Below are 20,604 nucleotides of genomic sequence, written 5' to 3'. Positions count from 1 at the left end.
TCTTTCAACAATGGTTTTCTTCTTGCCACTCTTCCAAAAAGGCCAGATTTGTGGAGTGTATGACTTATAGTTGTCCTGTGCACAGATTCTCCCACCTGAGCTGTGGATTTCTGCAGCTGCTCCAGAGTGATCATGGACCTCTTGGCTGCTTCTCTGACCAGTGCTCTCCTTGCTCGCTCTGTCAGTTTCGGTGGACGGCCATGTCTTGGTAGGTTTGCAGTTGTGCCATACTTTTTCCATTTTTGAATGATGGATTGAACAGTGCTTCTTGAGATGTTCAGAGCTTGGGATATTTTTTTTAATAACCTAACCCTGCTTTAAACTTCTCCAGAACTTTATCCCTGACCTGTCTGGTGAGTTCTTTGGTCTTCATGATGCTGTTTGTTCTTCAGTGTTCTCTAACAAACCACTGAGGCCTTCACAGAACAAGTGTATTTATGCTGAGAGTAAATTACACACAGTAGGACTCTATTAACTAATTAGATGACTTCTGAAGGCAATTGATTGCACTGGATTGTATTTAGAGGTATCAGAGGACGGGGGCTGAATACTAATGCACACCACATTTTTATTTGTTTAAAATTTTGAAGACCATTTATCATTTTCGTTTCACTTCACAATTATGTGCTACTCTGTTGGTCTATCACAAAATCTCAAAAAAAAAAAAAAAAAAAAAAAACTTAAGTTCGTGGTTGTAAGGTGGGAAAATGTGAAAAAGTTCAAGGGGTATGAATACTTTTGCAAGGCACTGTAACTGTCATTACACAGTCAAAGGTAAACATGCGCAAGCGCACTTCCTCCGGTTGCTTGACTGTGCAAAGCAAGCAATTTCATGCACATTACAAAAGGAGTGAATCTCCTCAAATTAAATAACTTCCCAGTCACAGAATGGCCTGATGTTTTGTGAGATATTACAGAAATAAACATATCACAATGACCAAATTTCAGAGGGAACTAAATTTCACAGATTTTATGAAATCGAAAGGCCGTCTACTTTTAAATATTTGGACTGCCAAAGTTCATAATTGAAATATCTTACCTGTATTTATAATGTTTAGTAAATTTACTATTGACATTTCATGGAATATCACATATTCGTGAATAAAAGAGCTGTACTTTGTATTATATTTGTTTTCCGGGAATCCGTATTCCATAAACGGTGCCAAATTGCTGTGGATTGTTTTTGGAACATCCTTGACTTGCAAGTGACGTCAAAGCAAAATAGAAACCTGGATGCCGGCCATATTGGTGGAGATACAAATGCGGGGTCAAGCGACATTCTATACAAAACAGTCACACATGCACAACTCTGTTTTTCCACTGCTTTAAGCGTTCTTTTAGCTATACCATATCTTTGTGCTGTACATGGTTACAACAGTACTCGTGACCGTGGCACATTCCAATTTTTTAGAATTCTGTCCGTGATTCGGAAAGAGGGCAAGGAAACCCTGAGGCTGAGTACGGAGAGGAGACGAACACGGATGAACATCAGCAGGGCTGATCTAACAGAGACTAAAACCAAAACAGTTCCTGTTTGCAGTAATATCATCTCAGGTGAGATTCAAAAGCTCTCTCGATATCATCATGGAAGAATTTTATTTCGTGTTGCTAGAATTTTGTTATAAAACGAGCCCTCTCTTGTTGTAGTTCACTCGGTCGTTGTTAGAATTTTAACACACGTATTATCATTTCGCTTCTAGGAGCGCCAGCAAAATTATACAATAGAAACAATCCAGACTGGGCACCCACTCAGAAAATGGGCTACGTTTCGTCCAAGGTCGGACTTGATTCTTTGGCAGCCAAACCAGATATCTGGGTACTCGATGGTCAGTAGAAGCGTCTTTGCTGAAAAGTCTGACTTTTTAAAATAACATGGGTCAAAACTACACATCTCTATCTTGTCTTTGTATCGAATCTTCGCTCGACCGTTCAAATCATGGTAACACTGAGAAAATTCAGCATTGTTTACAGACACGCTTTCAGCAGCTGCTGTCCTAGTTGCTTTGTATATCCACTAGGGGTGGGCAAAATTATTGATACGGCGATATATCGCGATACTTTGTCTTCCGATTCAATATTGATACTCAAAATTTGAATATCGATATTTTTTCAAATAATAAATCATGTTTCAGACGGGTTGTAAATCCAGTACGACTTCCGCACCTCCGCTCCGCAAGGTGTCGCTGTGCCGCTACCTCACTGCAAGGCACTCTTCGTCTTCTCTTTTTTTACCGGTGGTTGCAGTGAGGAAAAAAAAAAAAAACAAGCAAGCACGGCTGTTAATGTAAACCTAGAGACGCTGCCGAACTTTAAGGCAGATGTTTGGAGGCACTTTGGATTCCAAAGGAAAGGAGAAAAACAAAAAACAAAAAAAAAAAACAGTGAGCTGGACAAAGAGTACGCACTTTGCAAAACCTGTTTCGCTCCAATTAGTTATTCAGGTAACACAACAAACTTGCGAACTTACTTAGCACGACACCACCCCGACATATTAGCTCAGCCGGAGCCACCGAAACCCGACCCGAAGCAAACTACACTGGACAGCGCCAAAGTCCTCCCGTCTACTTCAGTGATGTGTGACTTACTGTAACTGTGAACTTAATTTTGTCATTTAAGGCCAAAGGCAAGAAGTTGCACTTTATTTTGCATTTTCAATTTTAGTGTGTGTGAGACACTGCATTTTATTTTGAGTATTTACTCAAAGTTCAGAAGAAACGTGATTCACTGAGGTTTCAGTTCAGTTTCAGTGTGTGGACGCTGACCCACACTGCACTTTGTTTCATAATTGTGCTCGGGGAGACTAAGATGCCCACTGCACTTTTCAATGTGTTCCAGACAGTGTGTTGTTCCTGCAAATATGTTGTAACTTGCGCTTATATAGTTACAATAAAATGGCATGGATAATTAGAATTACATTGTTTTGACTCAGTTTGTCCCATGAATTATCACTATCATCTGATGTACATACAACTCGGATTTTAAGATGCATAACGCGTTTACATTTTTCAGTGAACTATGTAGAATATCGCAATATATCGCAGTATCGTATCGTGATGCGTATCGTATCGTGACTCAAGTATCGTGATGCGTATCGTATCGTGAAGTCCTTGGCAATACCCACCCCTAATATCCACCATCATGGCGGACGCTCATGACGTAGCACAATTTGATCACGTGCTTGCAAGTCATCTATAGTTAGCATACAAAATGGTGACTCGCTACTCAGGCACAGAGGATTCTGGGAAGGGTGAGATGGCCCCTTTAATAAACTTTTGCCTAAACCACAGCTTTAACCTACTGTTTAAAACAAAAAAAAAAAAAAACACAAACGTTGCACACATCTTCTAGGTTACTTGTACAAGTAATGAATAAAAAACCATAGACTATAGCAGCTTTAATGCAGCAAAGTGTCCTTGGGAAAGCAGAGGTAGACAAAGTACCCAACTTCATTACTTAGGGCCCTGTCCACACGGCAACGGATTCAGGTGAATCCGATAAAATTGTTTATTGTTTCGGCCTGGCGTCCACACGGCACCGGCGTTTTGGGTGCCCCAAAACGAAATCTTTTGAGAACGGGTTCCAGAGTGGAAAGATCTGGCAACGGCGCCGTTGCGAAGTCGTCTGGATGAGTAGAACGGATTTGTTTACGATGACGTCACAACCACATGTGCTTCATGCCGGGTAGAAGTGTAACGAACTCGATGCAAGTTGTCAACAAATCCTATAACTTGGTTCATGGAACGCGCTTACAAAATATTTTCACTGTGAATATTTATTGTGTAATGGTGCAAAGTGAGAAGAGAGAATAGCCCTTAGGGCAGAGTCAATCCCGCCAGCAAAAATAGGGAAAAAAAAAGGAGCGATCTCACCTCTTCAGATGTTGGTTTAAGTCCTACAATACATTCCTCAAAAAGAGCGTAGAAGAACAAATTAATCCATCAACGTGTAGCATTCAATTTATTCCGGACCATTAAAGACGCCGCCTTCCGCGTAGAATCATACGTCATCCTCGCCGCCATATTGGATGGGTCAAAGCGGAGAATAAAGATGCCTCATTCATGTGCTGCGTTTAACTGTACCAACAGGTTTGCCGTCCAAACGAGATCACATGGGATTACCTTTCACAGGTGAGACTGGAAAAATACTTTTCATTGTATTTGGTCATTATAATGTAATTTTACGAACAGATTTTTCTGACTTTGTGGCTAATATGAAGTCTCGCGCATAATAGTTTATGCGCATGCGTCCTTACTACTTCTATTGTTCTGGTGTCTCCGAAGGGACCGTCTTACAGCGCCCCTAGAGGTGTGGCATGTGTATTGCATCGTTTTCAGCAAGCGTTGCCATATGTACCTGATATTTTACTGATCCGTTGTCCATGTGGACACGATATATTTTTTTAATAACATCTCGTTGCCGTTGTCGTGTGGATGTAGCCTGAGTCAAAGTACAGACCCCACTGGTCAAATGTTACTCCGATACAAGTGAAAGTTGTCCAGTCAAATTTTTACTTCAGTATTTTTAAAAGCAAGTACTTTAAGTATTAAAAGTATGTTTTCGGTCAATGCATTGTTATATTATTGTCAACGCTCACAAAACCTAACGCCTCTGAAGCAACCGACTGGATTTACAAAATGAACCATCATGGTGGTTTAACGTTAAGCTAGCTAGTCAGTGACGCTCCACCTGAACATGCTAGCGAACTCTTTTCAAACTCCAAATCATTGGGTAGCTAACGTTACTAGAAAAGAAAGATTTCTACATTCTGTTTATTTGCCAAAATTATGCTAAAACATTTGTGAAAGGACTTCAGATAAGTTAATGCTATTCATGTTGGCGTAACTCCGTTTTTACATGCTAACTAACAGCGTCCAAGTTAATGTTAGCCGTGGACAAGGCTAGGGCAACTTGGCGGGCAAATCCATAGAAAGTCATTTGATTAACCAGACTGCATAGCTATTGCAACGTTATCGCTCGGTCTAAAAGCACAGACAACTTCATTGCAAGCTTTCTCTTGGAATAAAATGTTTACATCCCTCAATATGCTTCTGCAGGTCAGATGGCGAGTTTTTGTACGCCGTGATGTGGTGTTTTTTAGGCAAACGTTTAACTCTTTACCCCTTAATGACGACATATACATGGGGTCGTCATATCCCATAATGACGATATACGACGTCGGCATGTATGCACCATAATGACGACATTTGACGACTCTGAATTTGCCTCTACATACGTATTTTACCCTTTACAGGTATCCCAGGTGAATATTTATGATCAAATGTATGAATTTTGAAAAGATAATTGAACATTATATAAAGCATTTATATGAAATTTATGAGTACTAATCCCATCAAGACTGGTGTTGCTACACCCTCCTACGATACATCTGTTAACCATTTTAATAATTACGTGATAACGTTGAAGAAATTTGCAGAAAACCACCAGGTCGTTTTCTCATAAACAAACCAGCACTGACGTAGGATTCAGAAGGAGGCGTCCCGCATGTGACATCATGAAAATCAATATTTGCCAGGAAATCCAAATGCCAAGTTTTTTCAGAGGCGGACCAATTCGCCTCAAATGGCTTGATTTCAACTGAATTTTTCTGGTATTGTGCAAGGTAAAAAAATATTTTATTTATATAGTGGTGCACAATATATCGGCTGATATGGTCATTTTTTTACACATCGGTATCGTTCCGATGTCAAAATAGGACCGATGTGAACAGGCCGATAACCATTCCCGTGTATCTGACGTATATGTAGGCTTCGGGCACTTAGATGTGAGTGTGGGGGCAGGGATGTTTGTTTTTGAACCAACGCATTTACATGTCACATACTCAAGGCGCCAAAAACAGTCAAAAAGTCAGTTTGACTTTGCCTTTGATGAGGGAGCAACGATGTCGCCTGTCTGGGCGTTCTTCAAAGTGTCTGAAGAGGATCCTCGCTGTGCTGTATGCAATGAGCGTGAGGGCCGGGTGATGCGAGGGGGAGTTCGTGTCAAATCGTTCAACACAACCAATTTGATAACCCACTTTAAAAAAAAAAGCATCCCGAAGCCTACAAAGAATATGAGAAACTAGCTAATGCTAACAAGCAGCGGAAGAAAGCTGCTGCTAACGCTATGGCAACTGCACCAGTCGACCCCAGAGATCAAGCACTGGAAAAGACCAAGAAATTCCAAAAGAACCACGTGAAACAACAGGCATTGACCATGGCAATAACAAAGATGATCGCCGTTGACCAACCATTTTCAGTAGTGGAAGACGAAGGATTCAGCAACATGCTTGAGGTCGCTGAGTCCCGCTATGACAAGCCAAGTCGTCGTTACTTTGCGGATGTCGCCCTGCCTGCCTTACATGATATCGTAGCCACCCATGTCCACAAGTTACTCGACAGCAATGTCAATGACATCGGTTTTACAATGGATATCTGGAGTTCCGACCTCAATCAAACAAGCATGTGGAGTCTCACGGCTCAGTGGATCGAAGAAAACAGCCTTGTTACATGCCCAAGAATTCCCCGGCTCGCATACAGGTAGGTGTGTTATTACCTTGTTTCAACGTTATAAGTGTGTATGATTGCTTACGTTAGCTGCTAGCAAGCAGACGATGCTAATCTGTTTACCAGTTACTACTAGAGTAGCTCAGCTAGACACGACCCAAATGATACAAACAACCCTTGTGTTTAATTAAACTTTTTTTTTTTTTTATCTTATTCCAGGTACCGCCATAGCCGGTGCGTTTGACGGCATGTTTACTGAATGGAGAATCCAGAAAGAAAACGTGCACGTTGTGCTTCGAGACAACGCACGCAAAATGGTGAAGGCGATGGAGGAGTGTGGTGTTAAAAGCCTAGGCTGTATGGCTCATCTGGGGCAGTTAGCAGTGCACGATGCGGTACTAAGCCAGCAAAGCATCGTTGACTCTTTGACTATAGTGAGAAAAAAATAGTTGGACATTTCAAAAGTTAGGGCAGCACGGTGGTGTAGTGGTTAGCGCTGTCGCCTCACAGCAAGAAGGTCCGGGTTCGAGCCCCGTGGCCGGCGAGGGCCTTTCTGTGTGGAGTTTGCATGTTCTCCCCGTGTCCGCGTGGGTTTCCTCCGGGTGCTCCGGTTTCCCCCACAGTCCAAAGACATGCAGGTGAGGTTAACTGGTGACTCTAAATTGACCGTAGGTGTGAATGTGAGTGGTTGTCTGTGTCTATGTGTCAGCCCTGTGATGACCTGGCGACTTGTCCAGGGTGTACCCCGCCTTTCGCCCGTAGTCAGCTGGGATAGGCTCCAGCTTGCCTGCGACCCTGTAGAACAGGATAAAGCGGCTAGAGATAATGAGATGAGATTTCAAAAGTTCCCCCCTTGCTACCTCTCGGCTGAGAGACATCCAGAGAGAGATGGGAGTGAAGACCAAGAGGCTACAACAGGATGTCCCGACATGCTGGAATAGCACATTCCTGATGACATCTCTCCTGAAACAGAAGCACGCACTGGTCATGTATGATTCTGACCACGGACTGCCTGTATCTCTCGACACAAACCAGTGGAGTCTCATTGAGAAAATGACCACACTCCTGGCACCGTTTGAAGAATTGATGAGAGAGATTAGCTCACATACAGCTATATATTTTATATATATATATATATATATATATATATATATATATATATATATATATATATATATATATATATATGTGTGTGTGTATATATATGTATACATATACACACACACACACACAGTGGTGCTTGAAAGTTTGTGAACCCTTTAGAATTTTCTATATTTCTGCATAAATATGACCTAAAACATCATCTGATTTTCACACAAGTCCTAAAAGTAGAGAAAGAGAACCCAGTTAAACAAATGAGACAGAAATATTATACTTGCTCGTTTATTTATTGAAGAAAATAATCCAATATTACATATCTGTGAGTGGCAAAAGTATGTGAACCTTTGCTTTCAGTATCTTGTGTGACCCCCTTGTGCAGCAATAACTGCAACTAAACGTTTCCGGTAACTGTTGATCAGTCCTGCACACCGGCTTGGAGGAATTTTAGCCCATTCCTCCATACAGAACAGCTTCAACTCTGGGATGTTGGTGGGTTTCCTCACATGAACTGCTCGCTTCAGGTCCTTCCACAACATTTTGATTAGATTAAAGTCAGGACTTTGACTTGGCCATTCCAAAACATTAACTTTATTCTTCTTTAACCATTCTTTGGTAGAACGACTTGTGTGCTTAGGGCCGTTGTCTTGCTGCATGGCCCACCTTCTCTTGAGATTCAGTTCATGGACAGATGTCCTGACATTTTCCTTTAGAATTCACTGGTATAATTCAGAATTCATTGTTCCATCAATGATGGCAAGCTGTCCTGGCCCAGATGCAGCAAAACAGGCCCAAACCATGATACCACCACCACCATGTTTCACAGATGGGATAAGGTTCTTATGCTGGAGTGCAGTGTTTTCCTTTCTCCAAACATAATGCTTCTCATTTAAATCAAAAATTCTATTTTGGTCTCATCCGTCCACAAAACATTTTTCCAATAGCCTTCTGGCTTGTCCACATGATCTTTAACAGACTGTAGACAAGCAGAAATGTTCTTTTTGGAGAGCAGTGGCTTTCTCCTTGCAACCCTGCCATGCACACTATTGTTGTTCAGTGTTTTCCTGATGGTGGACTCATGAACATTAACATTAGCCAATGTGAGAGAGGCCTTCAGTTGCTTAGAAGTTACCCTGGGGTCCTTTGTGACCTCGCCAACTATTACACGCCTTGCTCTTGGAGTGATCTTTGTTGGTCGCCCACTCCTGGGGAGGGTAACAATGGTCTTGAGTTTCCTCCATTTGTACACAGTCTGTCTGTGGATTGGTGGAGTCCAAACTCTTTAGAGATGGTTTTGTAATGTTTTCCAGCCTGATGAGCATCAGCAACACTTTTTCTGAGGTCCTCAGAAATCTCCTTTGTTCGTGCCATGATACACTTCCACAAACATGTGTTGTGAAGATCAGACTTTGATAGATCCCTGTTCTTTAAATAAAACAGGGTGCCCACTCACACCTGATTGTCATCCCATTGATTGAAAACACCTGACTCTAATTTCACCTTCAAATTAACTGCTAATCCTAGAGGTTCACATACTTTTGCCACTCACAGATATGTAATATTGGATCATTTTCCTCAATAAATAAATGACCAAGTATAATATTTTTGTCTCATTTGTTTAACTGGGTTCTCTTTATCTACGTTTAGGACTTGTGTGAAAATCCGATGATGTTTTAGGTCGTATTTATGCAGAAATGTAGAAAATTCTAAAGGGTTCACAAACTTTTAAGCACCACTGTATACACATATATACACACACACATTATATATATATATATATATATATATATATACACATATATATATATACATATACACACACACACACACATATATATATATATATATATATATATATACACACACATTATGTGTGTGTGTGTGTGTGTGTATATATATATATATATATATATATATATATATATATATATATATATATACACACACACACACACACAGTAATTATAATGCCAATATACTTGAACTGTAATTATAATGTTACACATGGTTGCACACCACTAGATGCTGCTACTATCAGCCACTTTACTTGCCCTTAAGGTTTTATCTACTGTGCTTTGTCTTGTGTGTATTCTCCATGCAGGACCTATACAAATGTGTTTGTATATAGTAGCTAGTAGTTCAATAGTAGTTTTTGTATATTGTACATACCTTTTTATTCTGTGTGTGCACTTTATGGAGCAGCTCTGAATCTCATTATACTCTGTGTGATGACAATAAAGGCTTTCTATTCTATACAGCTGCTGACGTGATCCCGTCTGTTGTGGCACTCAAGCGTTTTCTGAACAAGACAACCGAAACCGACAGTGGGGTGAAAACAACCAAGTCTGCACTGCTTGAAGCCGTGAACAAGAGATTCGAAACCACTTTTTCCGAGCAAATCTACTACTTGGCAACAATCCTGGATCCCAGGTATAAAGATCGCTACTTTGACGCAGATCTCAAGCAAGTGGTGAAAAACAAGCTAGAGAAAGAAGTGGACAAGATGACAGCATCAGCGACGACGCCACAGATGGGCCTACACTAGGGATGGCGAAAACTAAAAAAAATCTTGACCGACCACCGAGCCTCATTAGCCGGTTAACCTATGAGTTTAACCGGGGCGTTGGAGTGTCTGAATAATTTAATCAGAGTAAATTCTGTATTAAAATTACTACATAAGCAAATGCCGTTACAGTCCATGAAAAAGCCGTGAAAAAGTCGGCATCTGCGCCTTTAGTTTGTGTGGAGAGATATGATCTGCAATAACATGCATTGATGGCTACAGACCGAAACATACTTTCAGAATGCACTGGCCAAGGCAGGACTAAACTCGATGTGCCTTCGAATAATAATAATATTTAAAAAAACAGAATAGTAATTTGTAAGCTAAAAACCGTGTCTACACTTTTTTCTTTCGCCGAGTGACAGCCAATGTTGCCAGTTATTGCTGACGTTTTCCAGCCCAAAATACGTTCAAAACCGCCAAAATCCACTTAAAACCGCCCAATCTGGCAACACTGGACTGGCAGCTGTCTTTAACTGGGGCGGGACATGACTGAATGGGTGTTTCTGATTTGTCAGCTGTCTTTAACTGGGGCGGGAGGGCGGGACATGACTGAATGGGTGTTTCTGATTTGTCAGCTGTCGTCCTTACACCGCATGGCATGCCCCAAGCGTTTACAAACACAGAATTCCAGGTTCTCCGCTCCAAAATCGGCAGCTTCAAAACGACTGATTTTTTTTTTTTTTCACCGACAACCAAAAAAATAAAATTAACCAGTTAACGTTGACTCAGTCAACCACCGGTCAAACGGTCATCGGTTAACATCCCTAGCCTACACCAGAGGCAGAAGACGCTGAGCTAGAAGGTGAACCACAAGAAAAGAGGATGTGTACGCCAAGTGAAGGGCATTCGTTCCTGGACATGTTCAATGAAATCCTGGGGGGAAAGGAGCAGGATTAACAGGTAACAGGTCCAACAAGTTTGCAGGTAGGCTAGGTTACTATACTATTTGAATCAGAGTCTTTTAATAGTCTTTTATTCAAATGAAGTATTTCATATTTTTGTGCGATCAGATCATTTATCAATGGTCAAACCTAATGAAGAATTGCAGTACATAGTTATCATTGAACTTTTAGGATTGCTGGTGCATGCCACGGCTAACAGGGGTGCATCTCATTGGGTTCTTTGCGCATAAAATTGTAAAGCAGTATAAACATTTCTGGTTACAGACCGCAGTAGTCACGGCCGTGTCTCAAATCGCACACTTCTGTCAGTGCACTGTAATGTAGTGCACAGTGTGCACTGAGAACTTGCTGTGCATTTTCCACGTTCAGTGTTGTCCCAAATGGATCACTGCTTTATAATACTTGGCGGAGGTGACGGATGTAACCACCCTTTAAATCGCCAACTCAAGCATTCAGATTGATGACTGTAGTTTCGCTGTAGTTGTCAGTGTGAACGTACTATGCACTGAAACAGTGCTTGAAGTGTGCGATTTGAGACACAGTCACGTTGAAATGTTAGCAGCTAGCGTAATGTTAAATGAACGATTAGATGGCTACCGTTAAAGTTAGCGGTTTTGTTTGACTATCACTGACAGACTTGTCAGCTAACTTTAGAATACAAGTTTGTGTGAGTTTTCGTTTATGGTGATTATTATGCAGCCAGTGTAACCGGAAGTGAACCATATTGAAAATTGTTATGTGCAGTCTGTCTAGTCAAAAATTCAGTGATCGGTCTGTAATGGATCTACTGGGCTGGCCAGTGATGGGGTAGGTGAATGAAGTGTTATTTCATTTGGTGTCATGAATACAAATGGTGAATAATAATTTCCTGATGATTTGCCAGAGGTGTATATTCATACACTTGTCTATATTTCTTTTAGGTGCATGGTTACCCGAGTGAGCCCACCATCCCCCGAAACGTAAGCCCGTTGCAGTACTGGCAAAGCAACATGAGCCGCTTCCCTGCCCCCGCGGCACGCAAGTACCTGTCTGCTCCATGTACTAGCGTGGATAGTGAACGCCTCTTCTCTGCCACTTCAAATGTCAGTGAAAAGAGAAATAGGATCGGTACAGAGAGAGCAGAAATGCTCCTGTTTGTTAAGCACAACATTTGTTTGCTTTCAAAGCCTGGAAAGGCCAAGGTTTAGGCTTAACTCTAAAGTACATGGCAGTTTTAAAAAGTACTTCTGTACTTAGAAGACTGCAAAAAATATAGTGTCTGTTCAATCCAGTTTGTTCTGGCTCCATTTTCACATTTTACCTTTTTTATTCTTTTGGCTATGGCCATTTAAGGCCTACTACTGTACTTTAAAAAGTTATGAACTGATGTACAATGTATCAGTAATTTCTGAAAAAAAAAAAAGTGTTTTGGAAAATAACTCTGCTCTTTGACTATCAAAAATGTGTTTTCTGTACAGAGATAGACATAGGTACCGTAAACATCGGTATCGGCCATAACAGCAGTGTTAATATCGGTTATCGGTGCATCACTAATATATATATTTTGCACAAAGCAGAGGTAACAGGTTTCCGTTTCCGGCTGAGAGTACGTCGTGCGCATTTTGGCTGCTGCTGCTTCTCACCAGAACTTTAGGCCCACTTTACACGGGGCCGGTCTGAAACAAAAACACAAAAGTCCGTTTTCGTTCTCACTTTTTTCCGCGTCTACACGACCGTTTTCAAGGAGGAAATCTGCGTCTATGCGGTGATGCATAAATGTGTGGAATTCAATTGGATGTGCATGCCAGGCGGTGCTGTGAAAGACCTCCGCTATGTCTGCACGCATGCGCAACGTCTTCCGTCTTGTCTGATCCGCACCGTGAAAACTTTGACTACTCTGGCTATGGTAAGTAAGAAAGTAAGTAAAAAAGTAAGAGCATACTATACCCGCCTCTGTTCATTAACGGTATATGTGCAGATTCGGTATAGATGTTCGAAGGACTCCTGGACGTTTATTAAAGCTGCCAGAGCAGCTTGAAGGTCCGTTGGATCGATGTAATCAGACATGCTCTTACTTTTTTTACTTACTTTCTTACTTCCCGGGCTGGCATGTACAGTATGACACATGTATGACGTAAACGCGTACCCGACGTGAGCAGATCCGAGCAGAGTTTCGCGTATTGGGTAGTTTAGACGGATATGCAACGGGGGCTGTTTTTAACTTATCCACTCTGGAAGGCGTTTTCAAATTTTTTCCGTTTTTCAGCCTCGGAAACGCCGTCCCCGTGTAGACGAAAGGCCCTTCCGATAAAATATTTAGTCGTTTTTACCCGACAGCGTCCTCGTGTAAACGGGCCCTTATTTTATTCCCCCCCCCGTGTGTGTTTGTGTAGTTTGATGTTTGAGTGTTTTGTCTGCCGGTTGTGGTGTAGCTCCGGAGCCAGTTTTGGGTGTCGGTTCCCTCCAGGCCCTGGTTCGCTGTGGGTGATGCCTGTGCTCTCAGCTATGGACTGCAGCGAGCTCATTGCTCATTTTAACATCGCGGTTGTCCAGCACTCTGTGCATTAGTGCTTGGCGTGATGTTCCGAGCGACGTTGCTCGGTAGCTTTGCGGCGGTTGTGCAGAGGGTTTGGGACATGCCGGCGCTTCTGTGCACGCTTTGTGGATCAATGACGTGGTGTTGCTGGCGGCTTTGCTGGAGGTGCGGGACTTGTTTTCGTGCGCCTTTTGGTGGGACTGTGGCTGATACACCACTGGAGTGACATCCTGACCTCTATTTGGTGGACCTTTTTTTTTCTTTCTGCCTATAACTGTAAAGCGACCTTGGGTTTTGAGAAAGGCGCTATATAAATTGAACCTATTCTTATATTTGACCGAAGTTTAATATAAAATAGGAGAATTACATTGATCTTGCTCCTGAATTGACCCGTGATATGCACTTTAAAGTCATGATTGCCAAAAAATTTAATACTCAAGTAAAGTGTACTAAGTAAATGTATTTCATTCCTGTGAGAAAGTGAACTGACTTGTTGAGGAGCCTGGGAGGATAATTTTCTCCCTCGATCCGGATGTCCGGGTACAACTGGCTAATGGACCGGGAGTACTCCTGGAACACCTTACTGTACCCTCAGGAAATACTGAAAACAAAACACACACGTAAAACGGCAACATTAAGTTAGTCCAAAGCACTTTTAAAACATTACATTCGCCATCTTGTGTCTCCCTCCTCCTCCTCCTCTTTTCCTCACCTCACAAATCGCATTATATTTGCTAAGCTGCCTCACAGATAAACACTAGCAATTACTACACCACAGGAAGCAGTTAGCTTTTGGTTTCTACGCACTCTCTCGTTAACATGACTGAATTAATCACATTATAAAGCGATAAATATCCTGCGTCCCATAGTTTTCTTTAGGACACTATTTACTTCAGGACACACACACACAAAAACAAAAGCGAGTCTCCAAGCTAACTAGACTGAGCTAGCAGTAGCTCAGGCTCAATCCCAAATGACTCCTGACTTCCTACCACACAGGGGACAAAAACAATGGCGTCTGTACATTATGAAGTGCGCTACAGTTATTACACAGAGCCATTTGGGACGCAACCTGAATTTATTCTAACAAACTGGAAAGTAGAGTAACGTTTAAAAAAAAAATAGGGCTTTTTTTAAAGACTAACTTGATATTTTAATAATCCACTTTCTGAATAGTTAAATATTAAGTTAGTCTTTAAAAAAAAAAAAACCCTAATTTTTTTTTTAAACGTTACTCTACTTTACTTTCCAGTTTTTTAGAATAAATTCAGGTTGCGTCCCAAATGGCTCTGTGTAATAACTGTAGCGCACTTCATAATGTATAGACGCCATTGTTTTTGTCCCCTGTGTGGTAGGAAGTCAGGAGTCATTTGGGATTGAGCCTGAGCTACTGCTAGCATTTAATATTAGCTTCAGTTTCTCTGCCTTTAATAATCCACTTTCTGAATAGTTAAGGCAGAGAAACTGAGGCTAATATTAAATGCTAGCAGTAGCTCAGGCTCAATCCCAAATGACTCCTGACTTCCTACCACACAGGGGACAAAAACAATGGCGTCTGTACATTATGAAGTGCGCTACAGTTATTACACAGAGCCATTAGGGACGCAACCTGAATTTATTCTAACAAACTGGAAAGTAGAGTAACGTTTAAAAAAAATTAGGGCTTTTTTTTAAAGACTAACTTGATATTTTAATAATCCACTTTCTGAATAGTTAAATATCAAGTTAGTCTTTAAAAAAAAAAAAGCCCTAACTTTTTTTTTTTAAACGTTACTCTACTTTCCAGTTTGTTAGAATAAATTCAGGTTGCGTCCCAAATGGCTCTGTGTAATAACTGTAGCGCACTTCATATGTATATACGCCATTGTTTTTGTCCCGTGTGGTAGGAAGTCAGGAGTCATTTGGGATTGAGCCTGAGCTACTGCTAGCATTTAATATTAGCTTCAGTTTCTCTGCCTTAACTATTCAGAAAGTGGATTATTAAAGGCAGAGAAACTGAAGCTAATATTAAATGCTAGCAGTAGCTCAGGCTCAATCCCAAATGACTCCTGACTTCCTACCACACGGGACAAAACAATGGCGTCTATACACTATGAAGTGCGCTACAGTTATTACACAGAGCCATTTGGGACGCAACCTGAATTTATTCTAACAAACTGGAAAGTAGAGTAACGTTTAAAAAAAAGTTAGGGCTTTTTTTAAAAAGACTAACTTGATATTTAACTATTCAGAAAGTGGATTATTAAAGGCAGAGACTCTGAAGCTAATATTAAATGCTCTTACCAGTACTGGAACTTCAGCACCGGTCCTGTGTAGAGCTTGGCTTTGCTCTGCCTCGGTGTGCTGCCGCTCTCCGGCTCCGGGAAGTCGCTGGAGGCCATGCTGCTCCTCGCGGCCCGCTGCTCGGGCTGCTCCTTCGCTGTCCGGCCAAGGTAAATATCTCTCACTGTCACGGCCGTAAACAGCAACAGAGCCGTTAATATACCCATGTAGCTATATTCGGCCATGTCCGTGTGGGAACCGCGAAGGGGGCCTGCATAAAACGCGACGCCCCGCTCACTAACCGGAGCGACAGGTTCACTGCAGGCTCTGTGCGGTTTCTCACAGGGTTGCCAGATATACAGAACAAAAATCCCCGAAAAGGCTAACGCCAAGGTCAAACATAGGCGGTTGAACCGCCTTCTATGGCCCGATTTTGGAGGGCGTAAATGTGGGAGGAGTAAATATGCAAATGAAGCCACGGTAGTGACAGAAGACGCTGGTAAAACAAACAGCAGCAGTGACATATATGCCGCTTTTCCACTACAAACGCGGCTGAGTCGGGCTGACCCGTGCCGTGCTGAGTCGGGCTGAGCGGGGCTGTTGGAGTTGCATTTCGACTACAACCGCGCTGAACCGTGCTGGCTGGAAGTGGGTGGACACATTGGGTGGAGTTAGCGAAAGTGGGTGGACGTCAGGTGATGTCGTTAAGCAGCGCAAACAGTGACATCAGTGAGCTTTTAAGCGGTAGTCTCACGACCCGAATAGTAAACAATAAACATGGAGGACATGGAGTCGTTAGTGTTGCTGGTCTTGGTGCTGTGGCTTGTTGTCACCGACAACGCGGACAGATACTGGCAAGAGCGTATAGATGAGGCGAGGCGCATAAGGCTTCAGAAATTCTCGTAATTCTTCTTCTTCCGGGTTTGCGGTGTTTACAGATCCCAGCGCGCTCACGGGGCGTGTGTGGGCATGTGAGGACACTCCTCCTCACCAATCAGTGCACAGGGGAGTGTCTGCTCATGCCCCCAGCCTCACTCGGCACGGCTTGGCTCGCTTCAGCCCCACTCCAAAACGGTGCGAGTTTTAGGGGCTAAGCAGGGCTGAAGCGAGCCGAGTCGTGCTGGTTTTTGGTAGTCGAAACGCGAGCCGTGTCGGGCTGAAGTGAGCTGAAGCGAGCTGAAGTGAGCTGAAAAAGGGTAGTGGAAAAGGGCCAATAGGCGGTTGAACCGCCTTCTATGGCCCGATTTTGGAGGGCGTAAATGTGGGAGGAGTAAATATGCAAATGAAGCCACGGTAGTGACAGAAGACGCTGGTAAAACAAATAGCAGCAGTGACATATATGCCGCTTTTCCACTACAAACGCGGCTGAGTCGGGCTGAGCCGTGCCGTGCTGAGTCGGGCTGAGCGGGGCTGTTGGAGTTGCATTTCGACTACAACCGCGCTGAACCGTTCTGGCTGGAAGTGGGTGGACACATTGGGTGGAGTTAGCGAAAGTGGGTGGACGTCAGGTGATGTCGTTAAGCAGCGCAAACAGTGACATCAGTGAGCTTTTAAGCGGTAGTCTCACGACCCGAATAGTAAACAATAAACATGGAGGACATGGAGTCGTTAGTGTTGCTGGTCTTGGTGCTGTGGCTTGTTGTCACCGACAACACGGACAGATACTGGCAAGAGCGTATAGATGAGGCGAGGCGCATAAGGCTTCAGAAATTCTCGTAATTCGTAATTCTTCTCCTTCCGGGTTTACGGTGTTTACAGATCCCAGCGCGCTCGCGGGGCGTGTGTGGGCATGTGAGGACACTCCTCCTCACCAATCAGTGCACAGGGGAGTGGCTGCTCACGCCCCCAGCCTCACTCGGCTCGCTTTGGCTCGCTTCAGCCCTACCCCAAAACGGTGCGAGAGGTGCTAAGCAGGGCTGAAACGAGCTGAGTCGTGCTGGTTTTTGGTAGTCGAAACGCGAGCCGTGTCGGGCTGAAGTGAGCTGAAGCGAGCTGAAGTGAGCTGAAAAAGGGTAGTGGAAAAGGTCCATTAGAGATCTTGCAGTCACGTGACCGGAAAGTACACAACCCCCATCTTGTCGGTCAAAAACACAGCTGAATACTGCTGCACTCGTGTACAGAATGGATCAATTTCAACCGACGGACTACACGGCTCATTTTTCTAATGAACAGATAACTAGATATATGTCTAAAATAAACGATCTACAGATTTGTGACCCTTATGGCTTTCCGGACGGAGTTTTCACGACCGGATTTTGAACTGCCAGCGGAATACGGACGTGTATGATTACCTCATCAACTTTCCCTCGCTGTTCAGTGGTGAAGCACTGTGTGCTTAAAAGTCTCTGGACAGTTTTCTTTACAGAAATTCAGGATTTGTCAGCGACTCAGATGTGGCATCTTGTAAACAAGAAAATAACAATCCTCATTGGATGGGTAAGTCACTTAAGTATTGAGTATAGCACTGACCAGCCGATTATAGAATAGAATAAGGTAATTCCAAATCGTCCGTCTTGTTTACATGGATCTGGCGTTGGAGAGGTAGAGGCTTGGCAGTGGAGGTTTGAGTAGCTGTTTTCTGAGCTTAGTCAACAGGCCGGCTCTGCCTGTAGCCTCGTTTTTGCTTCTGCTCCCGGCGCCGCCTCCTTCGCTTTGCTTCCGATAACAATCCATGGAGACCCCGCTGGTCTCGCCCGGAATGTTTTATTTTTTTTTTTTTCTCGTCTGGAATGTTGTGCATGCGATGGAAATCGCTACAAACCATCATTTTCTGCTGGAAACCAATGTCCAGTAAGTCCATACGGTTGTAGTGGATATTGAAGTCCGGTACAGACGAACAACACGCAAAAATACACACAAAAATCATAAAAAACGTGCACAGGTAGGGAGAGCTTGTAGCCGCAGCCGTTGTAGTAGAATTGTATATAGTAGGGTTTTCCAGAAGAAAAGGTAGAAGTAAAAGCAGAAGTAGAACCAGAAGTAGAAGTAGAAGGCGGAATATGGCGTTTGACCGACACGATGGCGTCTGTCACAATCTGGATCGGCTGTGACATCACATGCAAGTGCTCCATAGCAACGTATAACCGTGCAGCAGCGCATACGGTTTTCACGGCTGCAGTACAGCTAGGGCTGCGTACCGGTACTGTACCGTGAAAATCGATTCGGTACAGGTCCAAAATACCGGATCATGAAGTACCGGTAGTGTACCGATATAAATTTACACCAAGTATCTGCTTATTTTGTGACTGAAGATGCGTAAATCCTACCACAAAGACACAAATTTAGCACTGGAAAAGACGTAAAATGCCGCGCTGAAACTTGAAATCAGAGCCATCTTTGATTTTGAGATCCTCTCGCCACAGTCTCACGAGACATTGCGAGAGCTTGGCTGATCCAGCGTTCTGATTGGTCAAAAAGACTCAAAAGCAGATCAGCCATTTTTCCTTTGCTGGCATCGGTGGCCTTTGTTGCTTTGTGTAATTTTGCCGCGTAAGTTAAATGCTGCGGACTGCGCGTAGTCTGTAATACTCTAGTGTAGTCACTTCTCGCTGTGAGACAACTTATGACTTTTTGTCCCAAGTTAACCAAGTGTGAAACTGAGAGGGTGACTGAGACGTGAGGTAGGAAACCTAGTTATGTTCAGTTTTCTTTGAATAAAGATACTGACAAGTTGTCAACAGTTTATTAATGTTTCTGTCATTATTGAAGAAGTTCAGAAGAACACATGTTAATTTGTCAAATTGTTCAGGTACAGGTACAGGTCCGGACCTGTACCTAAACCTCTGTACCTGTACCTGATGTTACGTTTAGGTACGCAGCCCTAAGTACAGCATAGCCACAGCAAAATGGAATAAGCCATGTCCGCTTGGCAAACTTTTCACTTTCCACATGATGTTGTTCTGTGAACGTGTTGAGCTCGATGGTTGTGGAATGCTCACGCCCTCTAAAATCTGTCGAAGAGACAGAAGAAACTTTTATTTGTCACATGCACACTTCAAGCACAGTGAAATTCATCCTCTGCATTTCACCCATCTGAAGCAGTGAACACACGCACACACTCAGAGCAGTGGGCAGCCACACCAGAGCGCCCGGGGAGCAGTCAGGGGGTCGGTACCTTGCTCAAGGGCACCTCAGCCCAAGGCCGCCCCACATCAACATAACTGCATGTCTTTTTGGATTGTGGGGGAAACCCACACAGACATGGGGAGAACATGCAAACTCCACACAGAAAGGCCCTCGCCGGCCGCGAACCCGGAACCTTCTTGCTGTGAGGCGACCGTGCTAACCACTACACCACCGTGCCGCCCAACAGGAGGCAAAGTTGGAGGTGGCGGAGTTGAGGATGTTAAGGTTTGCGATGGGAGGTTGGACAGGATAAGGAACGAGCGCATCAGAGGGACAGCACATGTGAAGAGCTTGGGAATTAAGCTAAGAGAGATGAGACTGAGATGGTATGGGCACATCCTGAGAAGTGCCAGGCAAACGAAAATGAGGAAGGCCAAAGAGGAGATACATGGATGTGGTGAGAGAGGACATGAAAGTGGCAGGTATGGGAGAGAAGGATGCGGAAGACAGGGAGCAATGGAGACGAAAGATCTGCTGTGGCGACCCCTAATCGGGAGCAGCAGAAAGAAGAGGTTGTGAGGGAATGCTACTACGGTAATCTACGTATGCCTCAAGGATGCCTTCACGGTTGCGACAGATGAATTCATCCGACGCTTGACCGATGGCAATTTTACAACACGACCAAATTTTCCA

General features: G+C 43.3%; 1 protein-coding gene across 2 annotated transcripts in view; it reads right to left on the bottom strand.

Annotated features, from left to right (window-relative positions):
• Positions 1-16,196, bottom strand: part of selenot2 (selenoprotein T, 2) — a 36,873-nt gene extending 20,677 nt beyond the window's left edge. For both annotated transcript variants that reach the window (XM_060927391.1, XM_060927392.1), the window contains exons 1-2: positions 15,868-16,196; positions 14,075-14,185 (exon numbers count right to left, since the gene is read on the bottom strand). In XM_060927391.1, coding sequence (XP_060783374.1) covers positions 14,075-14,185; positions 15,868-16,091 — 335 coding nt within the window. In that variant the 5' untranslated portion in view covers positions 16,092-16,196. The remainder of the gene's footprint in view (positions 1-14,074; positions 14,186-15,867) is intronic.
• Between the last annotated feature and the right edge of the window lie 4,408 nt (positions 16,197-20,604).

Source organism: Neoarius graeffei, chromosome 8 (assembly GCF_027579695.1).
Source record: "Neoarius graeffei isolate fNeoGra1 chromosome 8, fNeoGra1.pri, whole genome shotgun sequence".
In the NCBI taxonomy this organism is placed as follows: Eukaryota; Metazoa; Chordata; class Actinopteri; order Siluriformes; family Ariidae; genus Neoarius; species Neoarius graeffei.
This window is presented reverse-complemented; position numbering and strand designations above follow the sequence as displayed.